This window comes from Engystomops pustulosus, chromosome 1, assembly GCF_040894005.1.
Source record: "Engystomops pustulosus chromosome 1, aEngPut4.maternal, whole genome shotgun sequence".
NCBI lineage: Eukaryota > Metazoa > Chordata > Amphibia > Anura > Leptodactylidae > Engystomops > Engystomops pustulosus.
The window spans coordinates 48,608,216-48,628,857 of record NC_092411.1 but is presented as its reverse complement, the minus strand read 5'-3'; the positions used below and the strand labels follow the sequence as shown (position 1 = coordinate 48,628,857).

At 40.2% G+C, this 20,642-nt stretch overlaps 1 protein-coding gene across 2 annotated transcripts in view; it reads left to right on the top strand.

The window, feature by feature from the left end:
- Window positions 1–20,642, top strand: part of LIX1 (limb and CNS expressed 1) — an 86,170-nt gene that overhangs the window by 33,025 nt on the left and 32,503 nt on the right. Inside the window, exon 3 of one of the 2 annotated variants that reach the window (XM_072139941.1) lies at window positions 8,705–8,845. The exons of the other annotated variant lie outside the window; for it this stretch is intronic. Coding sequence (XP_071996042.1) covers window positions 8,705–8,845 — 141 coding nt within the window. The remainder of the gene's footprint in view (window positions 1–8,704; window positions 8,846–20,642) is intronic. 2 annotated transcript variants of the gene reach the window in all.

Genomic DNA, 20,642 nt, shown 5'->3' with positions numbered 1-20,642 from the left:
ACTAGATGTGAATGTAATTTAACACAGTACATGGATATTTTAACTGTACAGTTCTTTTACTGTCTCTCATTAAACAATATTATGTATATACACTCACCGGCCACTTTATTAGGTACACCTGTCCAACTGCTCGTTAACACTTAATTTCTAATAAGCCAATTACATGGTGGCAACTCAGTGCATTTAGGCATGTAGACATGGTCAAGACAATCTCCTGCAGTTCAAACTGAGCATCAGTATGGGGAAGAAAGGTGATTTGAACGTGGCATGGTTGTTGGTGCCAGAAGGGCTGGTCTGTGTATTTCAGAAACTGCTGATCTACTGGGATTTTCACGCACAACCATCTCTAGGGTTTACAGAGAATGGTCCGAAAAAGAAAAAACATCCAGTGAGCGGCAGTTCTGTGGGCGGAAATGCCTTGTTGATGCCAGAGGTCAGAGGAGAATGGGCAGACTGGTTCGAGCTGATAGAAAGGCAACAGTGACTCAAATCACCACCCGTTACAACCAAGGTAGGCAGAAGAGCATCTCTGAACGCACAGTATATTGAACTTTGAGGCAGATGGGCTACAACAGCAGAAGACCACACGGGGTGCCACTCCTTTCAGTTAAGAACAGGAAACTGAGGCTACAATTTGCACAAGCTCATCAAAATTGGACAGTAGAAGATTGGAAAAACGTTGCCTGGTCTGATGAGTCTCGATTTCTGCTGCGACATTCGGATGGTAGGGTCAGAATTTGGCGTCAACAACATGAAAGCATGGATTCAGGCTGGTGGTGGTGGTGTCATGGTGTGGGGAATATCTTCTTGGCACTCTTTGGGCCCCTTGGTACCAATTGAGCGTCGTTGCAATGCCACAGCCCACCAGAGTATTGTTGCTGACCATGTCCATCCCTTTATGACCACAATGTACCCAACATCTGATGGCTACTTTCAGCAGGATAATGCGCCATGTCATAAAGCTGGAATCATCTCAGACTGGTTTCTTGAACATGACAATGAGTTCACTGTACTCAAATGGCCTCCACAGTCACCAGATCTCAATCCAATAGAGCATCTTTGGGATGTGGTGGAACGGGAGATTCGCATCATGGATGTGCAGCCGACAAATCTGCGGCAACTGTGTGATGCCATCATGTCAATATGGACCAAAATCTCTGAGGAATGCTTCCAGCATCTTGTTGAATCTATGCCACGAAGAATTGAGGCAGTTCTGAAGGCAAAAGGGGGTCCAACCCGTTACTAGCATGGTGTACCTAATAAAGTGGCTGGTGAGTGTAGATCATGAAGAGAAAATAAGATGTATGTAAGAAAAATATGGTTTTTGTAGACAAAAATAACTGTGGTCCAATGGCCAGTCTTAGTTATGGTGAGCTAGTTATGAGTAGAGCCAGTAGATTATTTTTCTCCAAAACTTAACCTGCTCCTCTACTCTTTCTCTATATCATGCAGACTGCAGAGAGGACACTATATTCAATCTGCTCAGCTCCTCCTTCTATATAACATTCCGCCTGCATATAGGACAGTATGTACAATCTGCTCAGCTTCTCCTGTTCTATAACATGCTGACTGAAGACATAAAATTACCTACAGTCTGCTCAGTTCTTCCTGTTCTATAGCATGCTGATCATAGATAATATTTCATGTTCAGTTTGACAGGTCCCTTTTAAAATGGACAATTTTTGACTAATGATTGAAGGTACCAAGGGTACGTGACTTCCTACATCCACAGCCAAATTATAAAATTTGGACCTGAATTTAATCTGTTTTCCATTTTTCTGGATTTTTGATTTCCATTATGATTACATTTTGTATATGATCTACTGGTACAGTTCTTCTTCTTCTTCTTATATTTCATTGTGACATTTCCACTGCTGAATTATACCGGCTGTACCTGCTGGAAGGATTTGTCAATGTAGCGTATTGTATTTTATGTAGAACTTGCTCACCTAGGGAGACGTTATGTATTGGCTGCTCTCTCACTTTCTCTGACTGAGATCCGAAGATATTGTACTACATGTTTCCTGAGTCCTGACCAATAAATCTTTCTGATTGTATTAGCAGGAACATTAAGTAAAAGGCACTGTGGGAACACGGCTTATATGTCTTCTCCTATAGTATCTAGTATGTTTTGACTCAATATTGCCTGTTATCTTAATACAATTTTCAACAATTGCCTTGATTTTTTTCTAAATTCTTATATATTCTAAGCATTTTGTGTAAACTTTATATCATTACAGATCATTGGTAATGTATCATGAACCTAAATTGACCACAGGTGCTCCCGCAACCCACGTCTCGGGTCGTGGGCTCACCTGTGCCCATCTCCGTGCTCTGATCGGTCCGATTCACCTGTCACCTGGGCATGTGCCCGCCGAATCCTGAAGATTTAAAGGGCTAGCACACCATTGAATTCCTTATAAGCCAGCCTGCACACCCCGCCGGATCTTTGTGCCTCATAGCCATTGAGAAAGCTTGTCATCTATGCCCTGAGTTTATTCTGCGATTTACTGTTGTGACCCTGGTTCTGTTATGGACTTAGATCCTGTGCTGCCTGTCCTGACCTACCACTACGTCCTCGACTCTGATCCTGTTCTGTGCCCTTCAGGCTCGTTTGTAAAAGCTGGTTTTAGAAGGGAGGAGACCATGGGTAACAAATATAAGATGATTACCACAGTCACAGTGCCTGGATCTATGAGTAAGTGTCCCTGGTTTATCATTATTGATTTTGATGGTAGATTTCCTTTAAACAAAACCTCTTTTTTGACCCCCCCCCCCGTAAATTATTATTAAATAATAATATTAATAAAATTAGCAGAGATGTTTTTTTGTACTGGGTATACATTTCAGTAACATTAACCAGATGATCTTTCTGTTTTTACGCTTATGACTGAATGATTTGAACATAATGTTGCTGTTTGTAGTAATAAAGTCTGGCTGTAAGTCATTACACAATTCCCCACATGATAGTATTGCTGTTGCCTTCTTGTTTTATCGTGAACGGTGACAGTATTTCACAATCCGGCGCAGCAGGACTATCATGGAGAAGGATTCTTGTGATGATTTAAAGCAAACACTCCATACAGCTGAAATCCCAGGACCTTCTGACAAACGGCTGCGAAGCAAAACAAGCGTCTCCTACAGCTACTGTGTGCGGCGCTTCTTTACAGCAGAGGCCTTCACAATACATTTGTGGTTTTAAACTGCACCGTAGGCGAAATGATAACAAATGAGTATATAAAACGACTCCGCACACAGCACACGTTGCGAAACATTGTGGATTTTGCCAAAATTGCTCTATCAAATCGTACAATATTTCACACTGACAAAAAGAGCAGGTGGCTTATGTTAAAAACAAGATTCTTTTGTCTCTTTTAGCCGACAAGTTCATTGAATAGTCATGAAGAAGTAGTCCATGTCTGCTAGATCCAGGGTAATCGGGGTAGCAGGCATGGAAACTGCAATGGGGTGTCATTCCTCTTCTAAGGAGAGCTTAGTCTTAGTAATGGCCGTGGGTGATCGAATGGAAAAAATTAACTTTTCATTTAATCCTTGTGCAGTCAATTCATATTTTTGTGTCTGCATGGTGACTGTGATGTCACAGTTTTCATTGTGACCTTTTTGCGTGTTTTGACTGTGACATAGTGATCTAGTGTTCCTGTAATATGACATCATCAGGTGTATTATCCTTATACTATGACATCACTCGGGCAGACTTGCTTACCCGGTCCTGTCACGATCCTGCGGTGCGTTGTCCGATGAGGATTCGGGTCTGCCGTGATTCACTGTATTATGACATCACTGTAGGCATGATCCCTATACTTTGACATCACTATGTGTAAATTTTACTGAAGTGTGAAATCGGTGATGTCATTGTACAGGTATGCCGTATTGTAAGGTAGGTACATAATACTTATAATATTATATAATTGAAAGTACCGTTTATATTCGAGTATAAGCCGACCAGGGTAAAAGCCGAGACCCCTAATTTTACCACCAAAAACTGGAAAAACCTATTGTCTCAAGTATAAGCCAAGGGTGTAGTATACAGCCAGCCTGCCCCATGTAGTATACAGCCAGCCAGCCAGCCCCATGTAGTATACAGCAAGCCAGCCTCATGTAGTATACAGCCAGCCCCATGTAGTATACAGCCAGCCAGCTTCATGTAGTATACAGCCAGCCAGCCCCCATGTAGTATACAGCCAGCCAGCCCCCATGTAGTATACAGCCAGCCAGCCCCCATAGCATACAGCCAGCCTGCCCACATAGTATACAGCCAGCCTGCCCCCTTTAGTACACAGCCAGCCTGCCCCCTTTAGTATACAGCCAGCCTGCCCCCTGTAGTATACAGCCAGCCTTCCCCCTGTAGTATACAGCAAGCCTGCCCCCTTACTATACAGCCAGCCTGCCCCCTTACTATACAGCCAGCCAGCCCCCTGTACTATACAGCCAGCCTGCCCCCTGTAGTATGCAGCCAACCTGCCCCCTGTAGTATACAGCCAACCTGCCCCCTGTAGTATACAGCCAACCTGCCCCCTGTAGTATACATCCAACCTGCCCCCTGTAGTATACAGCCAGCCAGCCCCCTGTAGTATACAGCCAGCCCCCTGTAGTAAACAGCCAGCCAGCCCCCTGTAGTATGCAGCCAGCCAGCCCCCTGTAGTATGCAGCCAGCCAGCCCCCTGTAGTATACAGCCAGCCAGCAACACCACTGCATCATAGTGTGCGACGCGGGGAGATCGCATGGACACCGACAGAAGCCGACGGGAGCCGCCGACGGGGATCGGGAGCCGCCAACAGGGATCCGGGCACCAGAGGGTGAGTATTACATTTTTTTGTTTTAATTGACTCGTGAATAAGCCAAGTTGAGGTTTTTCAGCACATTTTTTGTGCTGAAAATCTCTGCTTATACACGGGTATATACGGTAATCAAATCATATTTATGTGTTCTGATCTTGTTGCTAATGGTTGTCCTACTGGCAGGGATGAATCTAAACTGTCATAGAATGGCACCCTCTCTGCCCCATCCAGAATTAATATATCAGGTTATATATTTTTTTGCAGTTTCTCCATGCAGTGGGACACACGTGTTGGCATTGGGGGCCAAGAAACACTATTTTAGGTGCCAGGCCCTGCTTTATAGTGTATGATTGTACCTGCCTACATCTAGCTGCAGGTGATGCTGCCTGAGGCAAGAGGCTCAACTCACCTCTTGCATGGTGCACCCATGTCTATTGGAAAGGGGTTTCATTCCAAGTTTTCCATTGAGCCTTGTGCTTACTTGTTGCATCAGTGGGTTCATACGCATGTATACTGTATATGGAAAGAACACTACCACCATTCTGCAGGACCTCAATGCACAGAATATTGTGTCTAACCAATAAACAGGCTCAAACCTGATAGTCACTAGATTACAATCTTTACTCTTCAAGGTTTACTTATCTTATTGAAACGAGTGGTCACTGTTTGCACTGATCTAGTCACTGGAAATTGTTTAGGCAGCAATCACAATGTTGGGTACTGATGAGGGGCAAGAACCTCTAAACAGCTCTCTCCGGATCTCATTGGAGGTTTGCATTACCATAGGCCGGTGTATCAAAGTTTTCAGATAAAAAATGCCATGTTTTTCTAATGCTGAACAACTAACTAATGTATAATTATTTGTCTCTGTCCTATCCAATTAGATTATTAATATGTGACCAAACATTGACGTTCCGGTCATGTATATGTCCAGACACATTTGTTTTTTTCCCCATTGACTATAAAGATATGGGGAAAAAAAACATCAAGAACGGTTTTTATTGATATGTTGATACATAGTGATATGTCCAACATCCTAAACCGGATCAATATGTATCAAATAAATCCATCAACATGACACATGTCCTGCAGAGTTTACCTCCAGATCAAAGGACAAGAGATAAGAAAAAAAAAGTTGAGCTGGGTTTATAAGCTCTACATGCTGAGCGCAGGTCTTGGGTCAGGTTATTGTATATGGTGATTAGTATCATGTGTCAACAGATGGAGAAACTGCAGATCTGAAAGGAATAGCCTGAGAGTATCTGGAAAGTGTCTTATATGCAGATATGGAGAGACGACAGGGAAACAGATCTGCAGTATAAAGGTAGCGCAGGAGGGGAGGGAATGGGATGAACGTGTTAAATTCAAAGCAAGTAAAAAGGAAGCCAAGGTGGAAATAGGACGGGTTTACTATTGTAATATATGAGGCCCACATGTTCTGCATGCAAGCCAATTCATACTAGCCCAGCACACCCTTCAGATGTGTCCTAAATCAACTAGTCTGACTGTATGACGCTGAAGGGCAGATATCTCACAAGAGCCTATAGATATTTTTGGCCTGAGATTATTAAAGGGGTATTCCAGGAATCAGCATAATTCATATACAAGTGGGCACTCAAAATATAAGCTAATGTGTAATTGGCTGTTAGTTAAAATTTTGCTCCCCTTAGCAGAAAATGCTGATGACATAGACTGTAATGAAGAATTAAAATGCTACTGGCCCTTTAATCAGTCCGTTAATTTCCTCCGCGCGGTCCGTCGCAGAACAGAAGATGGCCGCTGGTCACATGTCCACATTACATGTCCTGCACCTGCCTGGGCAGGTCATGTGATCACCACTAAGTTTGGCTGTAGTCGGTTGGTTGCAGTGCATCCAGTATGACCAGTGTTGTGGTGATGGTAGCTACACATCATTAATATGGTAACAGAGCAGGAAAGTCTGTTATATCATCACTGGGAGCAGAGCATAAGAGGGAGGAGGAGTTACTGAGAACTAAAGGATCTTGGGTCTTGTGGTTTCCAGTGGCGGCCATCTTAGTGATAACTCCACCTACTTTAGAGAGGCCATAAATTTTGTAAATCATAAAATCAAACTATTTAAGCTCCGTTTTGTGACTAAATGACATTGAGTATTGTTGTACTCATTTATTTATATCATCATGGGTTTTTGTGTCAGACGTTCATATTCCCGGAATACCCCTTTAAGGATTAGTTTTCTAGCTTTAAATCAATAAATCAACACAACCCCCTGGTAAAGTATTAAATATTGTTCCATTTCTATGTCAAATCTCATCTGCCCCTATCTTAGACATAAGCAGGAATTGAATCTTTACCTGCAGCTTTCTTAGTTTTAATCGGATATTATGGTTCTATAGAGCCCCTTATATTATTCCATATGACTGTTTGTACTCTGTAATGTATAATTATATTTGTATATGTCCCCTTTGTAAAGTGCTACGGGATATGATGGCGCTATATAAATAAAGTGTGTTAATATTATTATCAATGTTAGAGTCATATCAGACAGTCATAACCAGTTATACAGCATACATGATATCTTTTGTATATACAATAACATTGACATTTTGGTGGCCATAGACCCAACTATCCGTTTGCCCAAGGTGACAGCTGAAAAGGACATATTTTAAACCAATACTGCCGTCACTTCTAAGGTAACAGCCAGGCAGTGCTGCGCCCTCAAGTGACCATAAAACCACATAATTTGGTAATATAACTAATGATATAACTCTTAATATAGTATCGTAACATGGTGTAAGTCATTCTCAATTGCAAAACAACTTGTCCATTGGGAACTGCATGTGGACTTGGTTTTGGGAACGTGTCATTGCTGAACTGAGGATTTGGTAAGAGCTGGTGCATCATGTCCATCATGATGTTCCCCATGGCCTCCCACCACGATGGATACCAAGAGGCTGATGTACAATTGTGCTAAAACCTACAACGGTGCTAATGTACTCCTCCACGGTGTATGGGATGAAATTGTCCATGAGAGGATTAAAAATAAAATGAAGCAGTACCATTTGTCCTTTTTTCTTTTTAGTTCTTTCTCAACCATACAGACCTGATTTCTGGCTTCAAAAGCTTCATGAAGAAATCAAATGAAATGTTAACAGCATTTTTATATAGACCGTCGCGAATGGTGGACCCCTTTATTCAAAAATATTTGTAAACTTTGATTTTTATATTAGTCTGTGGTTAGAGCTCTACTATACAGCTTCCAGAAATTCTTTTTTGTGGTTTAGCTTCAAGTGATTAATGTACCAAGGACAGGACTCATTTCATAAGGCTCCTCCCAAATGTCCTGTTCAGTTTAATGCTATACATAACAGTAATACAAACATCTATACCAGTGCTGGTGAACCTATGACACGGGTGCCAAAGGCGGCACTCAAAGACCTTTTTGTGGGCACCTGGGCCATCACCACAGCACACCAGACAAGAATCAAAGAATCTTGCTGCAGTTCCAAGCAACTTAAAAGATGCTGCTTTCAGTCATATTTTGATACTTTCTTTGCTACTTGGGACTGTAGGAAGAGAGGGAATTAGACGGTATCAAATTATTTTTGAAGGACCTCCTGCTGACCCAAGATTCCCTGTGTACGGAATAAAACTGGAAAGAAGCTAAAATGATGAAAATTTTCCATCTTTCTACTGTGTTGCTGTCCTCAGGAGGCCAATATGATTGAAAGTTGTTGAACAGGGAGCAATAAGTTACTGCTTTAATTTTTGGTTGGCACCACGCGATAAATAAGCAGGGTTTTGGGTTGTAGTTTGGGCACTCGGCCTCTAAAAGGTTCGCCATCACTGATCTATACTATAGGTTTCCTATAGATACACTAGAGTCAAATCCTGCATCAATCATATGTCTGCATTGTTTCCTCAGTGTTGCACGAGTAGAGCAGAAGCAAGACGAGATGCCGCCAAAGTCGCTTTAATCAACTCTCTTTACAATGAATTACCCAACCGGAGAATCACTCAAGAGTTCATCATGAAAAGTGTCCAAGAAGCTGTGGCCTCCACAAGTGTAAGTCTAAAGCCAATTCCATACCTGTACATTGATGAAAAGCTTATGTATGTGTAGATCACAACTATAACAACCCAACGAAAGCAAAAATACTGAGCCATTTCTCCATTTGTCTTCTGTCATACCACTTTAGAGTGGCAATATGCCGGTGATGAATATGGCCCAGAAGTTTTCAATAATAATACAAAGAAGAATATAATAAGCTCATAATAGCCAAGAGCGCGATATAAAATAGAAAAGGTTACCTCCCCCTTGGCTATTGTAAGATAATTCACATATAAACCCCTTTGGGCCATATCTTTTGTACGGATATTCAACTTCTAAAAAAACCACTAAATTGCTCATTAGCACAGTGGCAGGCAAATGAGGGATGTCGCTAAGTATTTTCTATCCGGTGATGGGCTTTTGTGTATAGTGAGTGAATTATGTCCCATATGAGAAACAAACACCACATCTGCAAGTTTGTGGTTTCTAAAAACTTCTAATTTGGTCATCAGAGAGCTGTGAAAATCTCTTTCCAAGTCTTCCACTCGCCTCCTGTAACCAGCACAAGCTGCTGCTCTTAGTTATAGAACATTTCTAGAAGTGGAGACATTTTTGCTTTAATCCTTAGAACAGGTCGTCCAGACTTCGCTTTCTCTCAGATGTTAATCATCATAAGGCAATAGTACTCAATGTCTCATAAACACTGATGAACTTCTACAAACTGAAGACAGAACCATGCCACTAAAGTATTCTCCTTCTTGTAAATCTTCCCAGTCTTCTCTCTGAGGACCTCACTTAATATGTTTGGTGACCTCTAGCCTTCAATTTATGTTTTTTTCTCCATAACTACATCTAGATAATGATGTAAGATGTCACTCACAATGCAGGTGCAGGAAATAGCACAGATCTCTTTTTACATTGCATATGAATAAAGAGATAGATCACAAACCTTTGCAATCATCAATAGGAATATGAAACAAGGGAATATTGTTGTCCATTTGTGTATTTCATTCATTAATAATAAAATGTTTATACATTATTATCATCAATATCTGATAAAAAAATGAAGAGTGTCCACCTTAATGTCATTTTTATGTCATCACATGTTTTTTCACTGCCTAATCTTTCGTTATAGTTGTTGGTGGTATGATTTTTTAAAATACAATGCTCCATATAAACAAATAGGGGGTCATTTACTAAGGGCCCGATTCGCGATTTCCCGACGTGTTGCCCGAATATTTCCGGGGGTCGTAGCCAAAACGAAAACCCGACGGATTCGGAAAAACCCCCGCATTTAAAAAAAAAGTGTCGCTGGACTCGCACTTACCTTCACCCACGATGGCTCGGTGAACTCCAGTGCGTTCTTCAGCGCAGCAGCGACACCTGGTGGATGTCGGAGGAACTGCCTTAGTGAATCCCGGCTGGACCCGAATCCACCGCAAAGTATGCGCTGCTGGATTGCGAATGGACCGGGTAGGTAAATCTGCCCATAGTGTTTAGACTGCAACTGCCTCTAGGGGGAGCTGAGGAGCTCACTGCATACTGTTTTCAATGACTGTGGTTGCCTAACAGGATATGTTCTAATTGTTGTGGATCCTACAACATGGACCCCTGTGATCATGTCATGAGTGGGGCAACATGTACAATGTTGTTCAGGTGCATCTTTATGTAACTGAGAGATGGCCAAGCGCATCTATTGACTATATCCTTTTAAATGAATAGAGGCTCTTTTTTCATGACTATTTAGGGCCTTTAGGGGGAGACCCGAAGCTATTCAATAAGTTATTATAAGACAACCATTTTAGTACATATTACTTACCCCACTGCAGTGACATAACTAGGAGAGGCAGGGCCTCATAGCATATATACATATTTGTATACTCACACATACAAGTTACAATCACACATTTATACACTCATGCGCACACATATAGAACATATATACACATAGAGTGCCATAAACAAACATTATATACACCAGACACCATAAACTACACTTCACAGATACAGCATATATACATCACAGTTTGTACAATGTGCAGCATAATGTATATAATGGTGCACATCCTCCATTCTTTAGTAGTCCCATAGTGGCTGCTATGGCTGCTACCACTGTAGTTACGCCCCTGTCCCATTGTTTTCTCAACTTTACCAAACTAAGTGCAGACTGCAGGAAATTATACATTGTCTGTACTGCACTTTACTTGCTCCAGGAAAATTTGCTTCAGATGCCTCTGTTTTATTTTATTTGGTTACTGTAGATTTGGCATAAACATTAAAAATGTCTCTAAGATGGCCACCTTGAATTGCATTGAAAATTAGTCTTCGAAGGCCTCATGCACACTAATGTATGTCCAGGTGGGTTCAGGAAAGAGGAGGGTGAGGGCTCCCCTCTCAATTGAAAGCCAAGGGACTTGGTCACTTTGCAAACTGTTGGGCTGCATCACCTCCCCATGCGGTCATGTGCATGGGGCCTTAGGGTATGATCCTATCGAACAAATACTGTATGGCATGCAAAGTGTATGGGTAAACTGAAAAATCATGTTCCTTATGGCACTTGTTTGGAGGGAGGTTTGCTGTGATGTAGAATACAGCCCACAGGCGTCCCCAATGAACCATGTTGTACCATGTAATTTGAATGGTCGTCTTTGTGCAACATAGAATAAAAAATAAAGTATATTACAAAAATGAATGGATTTTCATGTTTGTTTGGCACTTTTAATTTAATAGGAAATATGTAATATATCTTTAGACGGTTGATAGAGTTGGAATGGGTTCAGGTCAGATATCGAATGTTTTCATGAATGATGGAGACCACAAGAGTTAAATGCAAATCATGCATACATTGACATAAGATAGGAATCAGTAGTTCCTCCCTGAATTCTTGCTTACATTTCAGGTAAGATTTCTCCTAACAGGCTGTCCCTGACCCCTGACATTATTTTGAATGGCACGACATTACAAGACTTGCTTTGTATTGTGTATGGTGGTGGCACTTGGCCATAAAGAGAGATTTTCCTGATACTTAACATTTCTAAGACAACCATACAATTTAAAACAGTCCATGGAATACTATGGCTTAAAATCTAATTCTGGCATCGTGATGGACAGGATGATAATTTTTGTTGAGCTTAGTTTATGTTGGTTTAGTTGAATTTGGGTATTAAAAGGCAGCTTTGTTCTTTAGGAAGGGAGGTTAGCATTAGCTTAACAAAACACAGGTTTTATTCAGAACTGGGTATCTTTGTTATTATACAAAATGGAACAGATGGATTCAGCAATAAACCATAAACCATAAATTTATGATTGCTTTATGGTTAATAGAAACTTTCAGAACCATTCATTTCAGGATTAAATTCATAAACCATATTCAGGAGTCAAATCTCATGCATAGAACTGTATCATGACTATGCATGAAAGATTGGCCACTAATAAAAAAACATCATCAGATCATACCTCGAAGCCACAGGTCACGTGGCTCGCCAGTCTTCCTATTACCTCCAATGTACAGGAAGTAAAGAGTCCTGTTGCTGATGAATAATGTAACCAATGGCTCCTGCAAACTATGGAGAAAGTTTACTGAGGGAGGATCCTATTAAAGGAAACCTAAGTGCATGTAATGTATGTAATGATAGCCCTTTTCAGGGCTAATCCTTTACTCCACTATATCTTTTATTATCTTTAATCGGGGAATATGCAAATTTTCTAAAGAGGCTACTGGGGTGTGGAGTAGCCGGAGCTGAGGCTACACAGCGCGGCTACTCCCCGCTCCAGTAGCCTCTTTGATCCTCATACCAGATAGCTTCAGTGCTAAGCTAGGAGCGAGGAGCTGAACGCACTCATCCATGAAACCGGAGTTCTGTGCATGCGGAGTTCTGCCAGCGGCTGCACAATCTTGGCTCTGAAGCTTGAGCTACTGCACCTGTGCAGAACTCCGGTTTCGCAGACGAGTGCGCGCAACTCCTCGTAGCTTTGCACTGAAGCTATCTGGTAGGAGGATCAAAGAGGCTACTGGGGCATGGAGTAGCCGCGACGTGTACCCTCACCTCCGTCTACTCCACTCCCTGTAGCCTCTTTAGAAAATTTGCATATTCCCCGATTAAAGATAATTAAAGACATAGTTGAGTAAAGGATTAGCCCCAAAAAGTGATTTCCTTACATACATCAGATGTACCTACCACCGGATCTACATTAATAGGTAGATCCGTGGTGGTAGGTTTCCTTTAAGGTCAGAAAGAAGCTTAATATACAGATATAGTAAAAGAACTGAGCCTACAATATACATTCAGTAACAGCTAATATTAATATAAAGATATGTTACCAGAAACAAAATGTACTACATATATACAATACCAGAAACAAACTAATAACCTACTGTATATACAGTACTAGAAGCAAGTTTACTGAATGCATAGTACCAGAATCACTTATTCTACATATACAATACCAGAACCAATCTTCCCTAATAGATATGGTATCAGAACTACAGATGCTACATATATACAGTAACCTTTTTAAATTTTCCACATTCATGAAACGCCAGAATTAAAGTGGTACACTCATCTCATCCATCGGCTGCTGAGATAATCCGTATATCTAGAACACACTCATGTGGCCAGAGTTTCAGAAAATATTTTAGCTCTCTCTGCTGCACTATTTCTATAATTCCAGTTTTCCTCTATGGGAGTTATGGAAAAAGTGTCAAATTGGATTCTGCTTTCTCCATAACTCTGACCATTTCAATGCGGCAGAGACAGGGTTACTATCATTTCAGCTGTGAATTTCTGAGATGGGAATACCTATTCAAGCTTACAGCAAAGCTGTGCCGTGAGAAACAAGCTTACTACATAGAAGCTATAACAGAAACAGAGTTGCTGCGTAGGTACAGTACCAGAACCAAACTTATTACAAAGGTACAATAGACTAACACCTACACTTGAAACAAGCCAATTCAGAACTCAATCTGTGAAAAAATAGAAGTAAGTTTGCCTAGAATATTGTTGTTAAATAATTCAAATACAGGCAGTCCCCCGGTTACATACAAGATAGGGTCTGTAGGTTTGTTCTTAAGTTGAATTTGTATGTAAGTCGGAACTGTATATTTTATCATTGTAATCCCAGCCAGAACATTTTTGGTCTCTGTGACAATTGGATTTTAAAATTGTTGGGTTGTCATAAGAACCAGCATTAACAATAAAGCTTCACTACAGACACCTGTGATAACTGTTACAGCTGATCATTATAGCCTAGGACTAAAGCACAATAAATTACCAATATCCAGAGGTCTGTTTGTAACTAGGGGTCGTATGTAAGTCAAGTGTTCTTAAGTAGGGGACCGCCTGTACATTTCTTACCCATGTGGTACAGTGTCTCACCATGGTGACAAGATGCACGTTTCGGCACTAGCCTTTGTCTGGGGATTACTACAAAGGTACAATAACAGAACCAAACTTTACAGATATATACTACATAAAAGCAGCACTAATTCTAAAGTTACTTCATAGACAATAAGAGAACCAAGAGAACTACATAGATAATATAGCAAAACTAAGCTTAATACATATACCAAAGACGCTGCCAAAGATGGAAAGCGGGGTCCATCTTGGCCACCAACTACTTATATTATTATTCTTATTGCACATATTACACATACAACTGTATTTACATGTATGGAGGGTAGTTTTTAACCAGAATTCTGTGAAGATTTTTTTTAGGTGACATTTTCAGTCCATGTTAGACGGGTCCTGGATCATCGTGACATCAGGATAAATTTGCATAGAAAACACTTGACTTAGGAGCATTAATTTATTATATGTTAATATTATTTAGATTTGAGGGCATGACTATATCTGAGGCTCCCATGATATGGTAGGTTGAGTGGACTGATTGTGAGGGGTGTTTTCTAAACTTTTAGGAGAAAGTTATTGAGGTTGTCTTTTCCAATGTTTGTTCTCCTGGCAGTCTCAGACCGGAGCATGCTTTTCTGTTTACTGGGACAGCTTTGCTTATTTAGTGTTAATAGTTGATTTTGGAAAACGATTTTCTTTTGAAATCTATTTTATAGTTTTTCCGTTTGTTATTATTTACTGGCCTTTTGCTGAGCAGTTATTTTTACTACACCATTTAGTGTATTGTACACTGCTGGCATCATAGATTATTCTCCAGTTTGATCAAAGTAACATAGTATTCTTAGCCAAACATCCTCATGTCGAGTTCTGCCAAAAACTGAAGAATAATTTCATGTGAGCAGCAAAAAGTAAAAACAAAATGCATTAGTTTGTTGAACTAGCACAAATATATTTCAAGAGAAGAAACATGTATACATATAGATAGTATAAAGATAATTCATAAAATATGTAATGAAGTGGCTTTCTTACTACTACATCTATTTTCCATTGTTCATAATTAAATCCAGATTGGGACGAAAACCTTATATTTTGGATACAAATGGATCTGGACTACAATTACTGACTAAAATTGGGCTTTTGTTGTAGTGTACACATTTTGCATACACCATTCAAAAGATGCACAATATACAGTAGATATAGGGATATCATCTAACACATTTCAGAACTTACTGCTCTTTAATCATAGCTCTAAAACGCGTCAGATGAGATCCCTGTATCTATTGTGTATTGTTCATCCCTCCGACAGTGAGAACAAAGTAAAACCTCAATTTTATCAGATTACAGTGAGTACCGACCATACTTTTTACTACGTGCAAATGAGTGGTTAGAGACTACGTCTGCCAGTCGTGCATCGGGGAGGGGTTATCCATTTCCATGATTTTTGTCATGATTTACAACAGAGGCTCATAATGGAACCTCTGACACTGATGTCATGTTTCATAATCTATTTTATGGCAACATCTGCCAGCTGAAGTACGTTAAGACATCCTTAGAGTAGGGCATTCATAGTTTCATTGATGTATATCTAATGTGTATGGACACACCAATAACTACAGTATAATATTATCAAACACTATTGACATTGAGATCTACAGTCCTAGATGTCACCTCAGTTAGCCTGAGAGAACTTGGACTTCATGTCCTTCACGTTGTAACATTTGGTGATTTATAGGCATCTCTGCCCAACCCCTTTCTGGCAAACCATTTTTCCTAAGCCTATTGCAATGCCATCTCAGCTCTTGGGAGTCTACAATGATCGGACTCATTTTCCTATGAATAACAATTTTTGAGATTTTAGAAAAGCCCACAGGCCCATTCTCCAAAACAAATATTCCACTTTGTTTAAAGTTGCTTGCACATTTTGGCAACTATTTTCAATCTATGTCAGCCTGGGCCAACCGAGTAAAAAGTTTAGTGTGAGAACTCAAGTTTTTCTAATTGTGTAGATATTACAGAAACATTTACTAAACCAGAGGAATAATCTGTTTCCTGGCACAGGAAATGTATATTGACAGACCTGCTAGAGCAAAACTTTCTGCCTCTTGTAGATACAATTATCAGCCTCGTTTCCATTTTGTATCGGACCCAAAATAGTTCACTGAGTGCAACTGTATCTCAGGTTTTGACAAAATGTCCCAAGAAGATATTTACTTTATGAATAATTTTGTCAAATAAAATATTTACTAGCTGAGGAAAGATGGCATGTAAAATAAAAAGGCAAGTTTCCACTACTAAGATGGGAAATATAAAAGCAAGCAAAAATGTAATAGGTGGGTATTTTAATGTCCCTATGAATTTACATTTGTGGGAAATTGGAGACCTCTTAAGGACAGACTTACTTCACCTCAAAGTAATTCATAACAAGAAGATCTCCTGGAGCTTCAGATGCTGTGGATGTGCCAAGCTGTTTTTATAACATAGCCTCAAATGCACTTATTCTTCAGGGCAATCTTCACTTCCATGTAGCTTAATGCTGCATTTATGGATTGGTATTGTTTGGAGCTATAACAGGGCACCCAAGGAAATGCACCTTGACTCAGATCTATTACTGGTGAATTCTAGTCAAATAGTAACATTCTGAATACCAAAATCCAAGTTGCCTTGTCACAGAGTTGTGATCTCACCCTAAAGGAAGAAAAGGTATGACAACAATGTCAAAATCCATCTGGGATGCCCAGAACCCACCAGTAAAATTCATAACGGGAGCCCTATATGCAGGCCATGATGCATGAATATCTGAGACTGCGAGGCCAAGATTTTTTGTCTAGGTGTCCTTGTAGACTGTTTCTGACTGGCGCTTAGTATGGAATATGCACACATTTATATGTGTGTGTGTATATATATATATATATGAGGCAGATGCATAATACTAACCAATGGTGTGGCCTCATATGAGAAGAAGTTGGTTGACTCTGCACCCTGATGTCATCTCAGTATCCCAATGTGTGTACAGGCAGTCCCCGGTTTATATATAAGGTAGGATTGTTCTTAAGTTTAATTTGTACGAAAAGCGCAACAGGTATATTTTGTTTTTAAGGTATTAAGTTTAACTCAAGACAAATTATTTTTTGGTCCCTGTGACCATGGACATTTTGGGTTGTCAAGGGAACAAGGTTTAACAATAAGCTTCATTGCCGACCACTTTTGAGAACTCTTACCATTGATTATTGCAGCATAGGACTAATGTTCAGTAAATTACCAGCATCCAGAGAGCTTCACCAGATGTCACAGCGGACAGAGAGGTCTCTTTGGAACTAGAACTACTTGTATAAAAGTATAAATGACCCAGTTTGTTATACGGTTTCCCTGGCTGGCTAAGATACTGTACGCTGTGTATCTGTGTGTAGTGCAGTAAGTATATTGATTTGTGCACCTACAATGCAGGGTCTATGGATCCACTCTAGCTGAGTAGCTCTCAAGCCATCTGCCTACTGCCCTGTAAGTAAGTTGAGCCTGCAGCTATCACCGTGAATGTATTTAGAATTAAAAGTGTCATTTCACTTCTGGCAATCTACTTGAAATGTACAAATCCATTTATTTACTGCTTTGCCTGATTCTGAAGCTAGAGAAAGAACTTTTGCATTGTAACTAATCGTATGTAATAAATTCTCTTTAATTTTATTAGGCTTTAATTATGATAGTCCTAGTATATAACAGTGGTGCTTTGTATTTTTATCTATTATAGTTTGTGTATTTTAATGTTAAAAAAATCCTCATTCACATACTGTACAAATTCTGTGTTGCCCACAGAAACAGACTTCAGTTTATCTCATTCTGTTGTCAGACATGTGACCCGACAGCACAGCCCTAACTGCGTAATGGTCATCTGAGTTCATTTGAAAATTTGCTTTCTGCTAACAGGAAATATTAGGTTGGATTGTTGGCCCCAAAGGCTGGTAACATGCTATATTACACAGGATTTTACCCAGACAATTAATGAAAATCTATTACAGGTCCCCAACCTACCGAACTTGTACTATTTGTAATACGTGGATGCCAAAAAAGATCAAGGGTCCCTCTGAAACATCAGGGTTCAAGTGTGATTGCTACCTTTCCACTTACTATATCTACACACCTAAAGCCAGTATGACATAGTAGCAGCCTATTGTACCTCCTAACATCTAGGAAGAGTGTAATCCAAACGAAAGCATGAAATAATACAAAAATGAATGTGTATTCAATAAAGTTTATTAAATAAGACAATTTACTGGTTAAAAAACTTGGCCCCACAACAGGGGGAACACAAGGCAAAAACAGTTTGAAAACCAGGCAAACAGATCAGGTAATTTAGACAATGTAAGTTAGTGATGTTGCTGTAATAGCCATAGAGATACATACATAGTGCGGAATGGGAAGCACAAGAAGATAGCATATGGACAAAGAATTACAAGTGTAATTGTCAGTAGTATGAGAGCAGCTTACCCATATTGAACCTGATCGCTGCCTGGAAGTCAAACGCCCCGACGCGCGTTTCGGCTGCTGCACAGCCTTCGTCTGGGGGTAGAGTCTTCAGGGCAGCGAGCCACATTAAAAACCTTTTAAGAGCCAATGAGCGTGCTGGATGAGTTGTCACGTGACCACATAGTTGATCACACAGTGACACCAGAATATCGCGTGATGTGGGGCATGCCGCGCGTGCGCATAGTGCTTGCTTCGCCTGGTGGATGACGCAATGTTAGGTGCGCTGTGATGTACGGGTATCGTGAGACTTAACGTACCGCGCATGCGCATCACGAGAGGACAGCTGGAAAATGGATAAGGGTAAGTTTTATCGTAGAAACGCATTAAAAGTGGACAATTGTACATGTTCATTGAAAGACATTTCATATTAAAGTACCTAGAGTAAAAAAGAGATTCTCGAAAGAACCTACAAATGTGCTTATTGAATATATACACAGGGGGAGAGGCATCATCAAGCCACTGTATAAGAGAAATACATATGTGCAACTAAAGGCTGTCTAAACAGCAAAAAATATACACGATAAATAGTGTAAAACATGTGGTGATATTATGGTTGGCATTATAGTGCAGTTTAAAACAGATATAAAAGAATTGTTTATGACAGTACAAGAAATAAAAATTAAAAATAACAATGATACCATAAATAATGAAGATGAATAGGGATCAGCATAGAATAAAATCTATCCTTTTACATTATTAAGAATCAGTATTCTAAACCTAACATATAGTGGTCAATTCACGCTAGAAATATCTGTATATAAGTGCTAATTACTATTAAAATGCAAAAAATGCAAACAATGAAGTGGATTGATGCATTACATATTATGCAAATTGTTTGGAAAAACAAAAGAAAATATTGTGATGTGAATTGGGGAGGGAAGGTGAAGGAGTGATGGACGTGATAGTGAAGGGAGTGAGGTGAGTGTCAAGGGAGGTGTGCTACATACACAAACATATAATGATAATACAAAAGAGTTAGTGCATTTGTTCATCAAAACGAAAATTTATAATAAATTTATAATGAAGAAGACCCAGCTGTACAAATGATAGATTTTTCTAATTGTTGAAACACGTGCTTAAAGAGCAGATTATCCACTCGAGATTCATAGGAAATGGTTGTTCATAAAGGAATATATGGCGAATGAGTAGAACACTGAGGTGGAGAATTCTTACAGCGCCCATACACGGAAACTCAAAGGGCTCGGAGAGAAACTGTGGCAAGACAAATTGGAAAATGAGTTAAAAACATAGAAATACAACAACACATAAAAAAGTGAGGGGAAGCCGTGGACGCGGTTACCTCACTATTACCCTGAGGGATAACTCAGGTCAGGATCGGTGGAGTGTGGTGCACAGAGCAGAAGCAGATGAGATTCTATAAGAAAGGAACAAAGCTTAATGTTTCATTTAATCCTTTGGGTTGAAGTGTGTTCAATGTCCAAATCCATCGTGCTTCTTGTTGCGCAAGTCGTTTTTGTATAGGGCCTCCTCGAATATTGGTCGTAATTCTATCTATGCCCCGCACAGAGAAGCCACGAGGGTCAGCATTGTGATGGATTTTGAAATGTTGGGCTATTGGTCTGCCTTCAGTGTTATAATCATCTTTTTTCGCCGAAATGATGTCTCTTATGTGTTCCCGTACGCGAATTTTTAACTCGCGTGTAGTGAGGCCTACGTAGATCATGCCACATGGGCAGGTGGCATAGTATATGACTGCCCTTGTGTTACAGGTGATTGTTTGAGTGATTTTGAACTCTTTTGTACCTGTAGAATCATGAAATGTTGTGGCACATACTATATTGGGACAGGCAATGCACCTGCCACATGGTCTGCAACCCCATGCTGGTGGTCTAGAGTTGAAAATGGTTTTGGGTTTGGCTGCCTCGTAATGGCTGTGGACCAGTAGGTCTCGTAGGTTTTTCGAGCGACGTGCCGTAATGCTG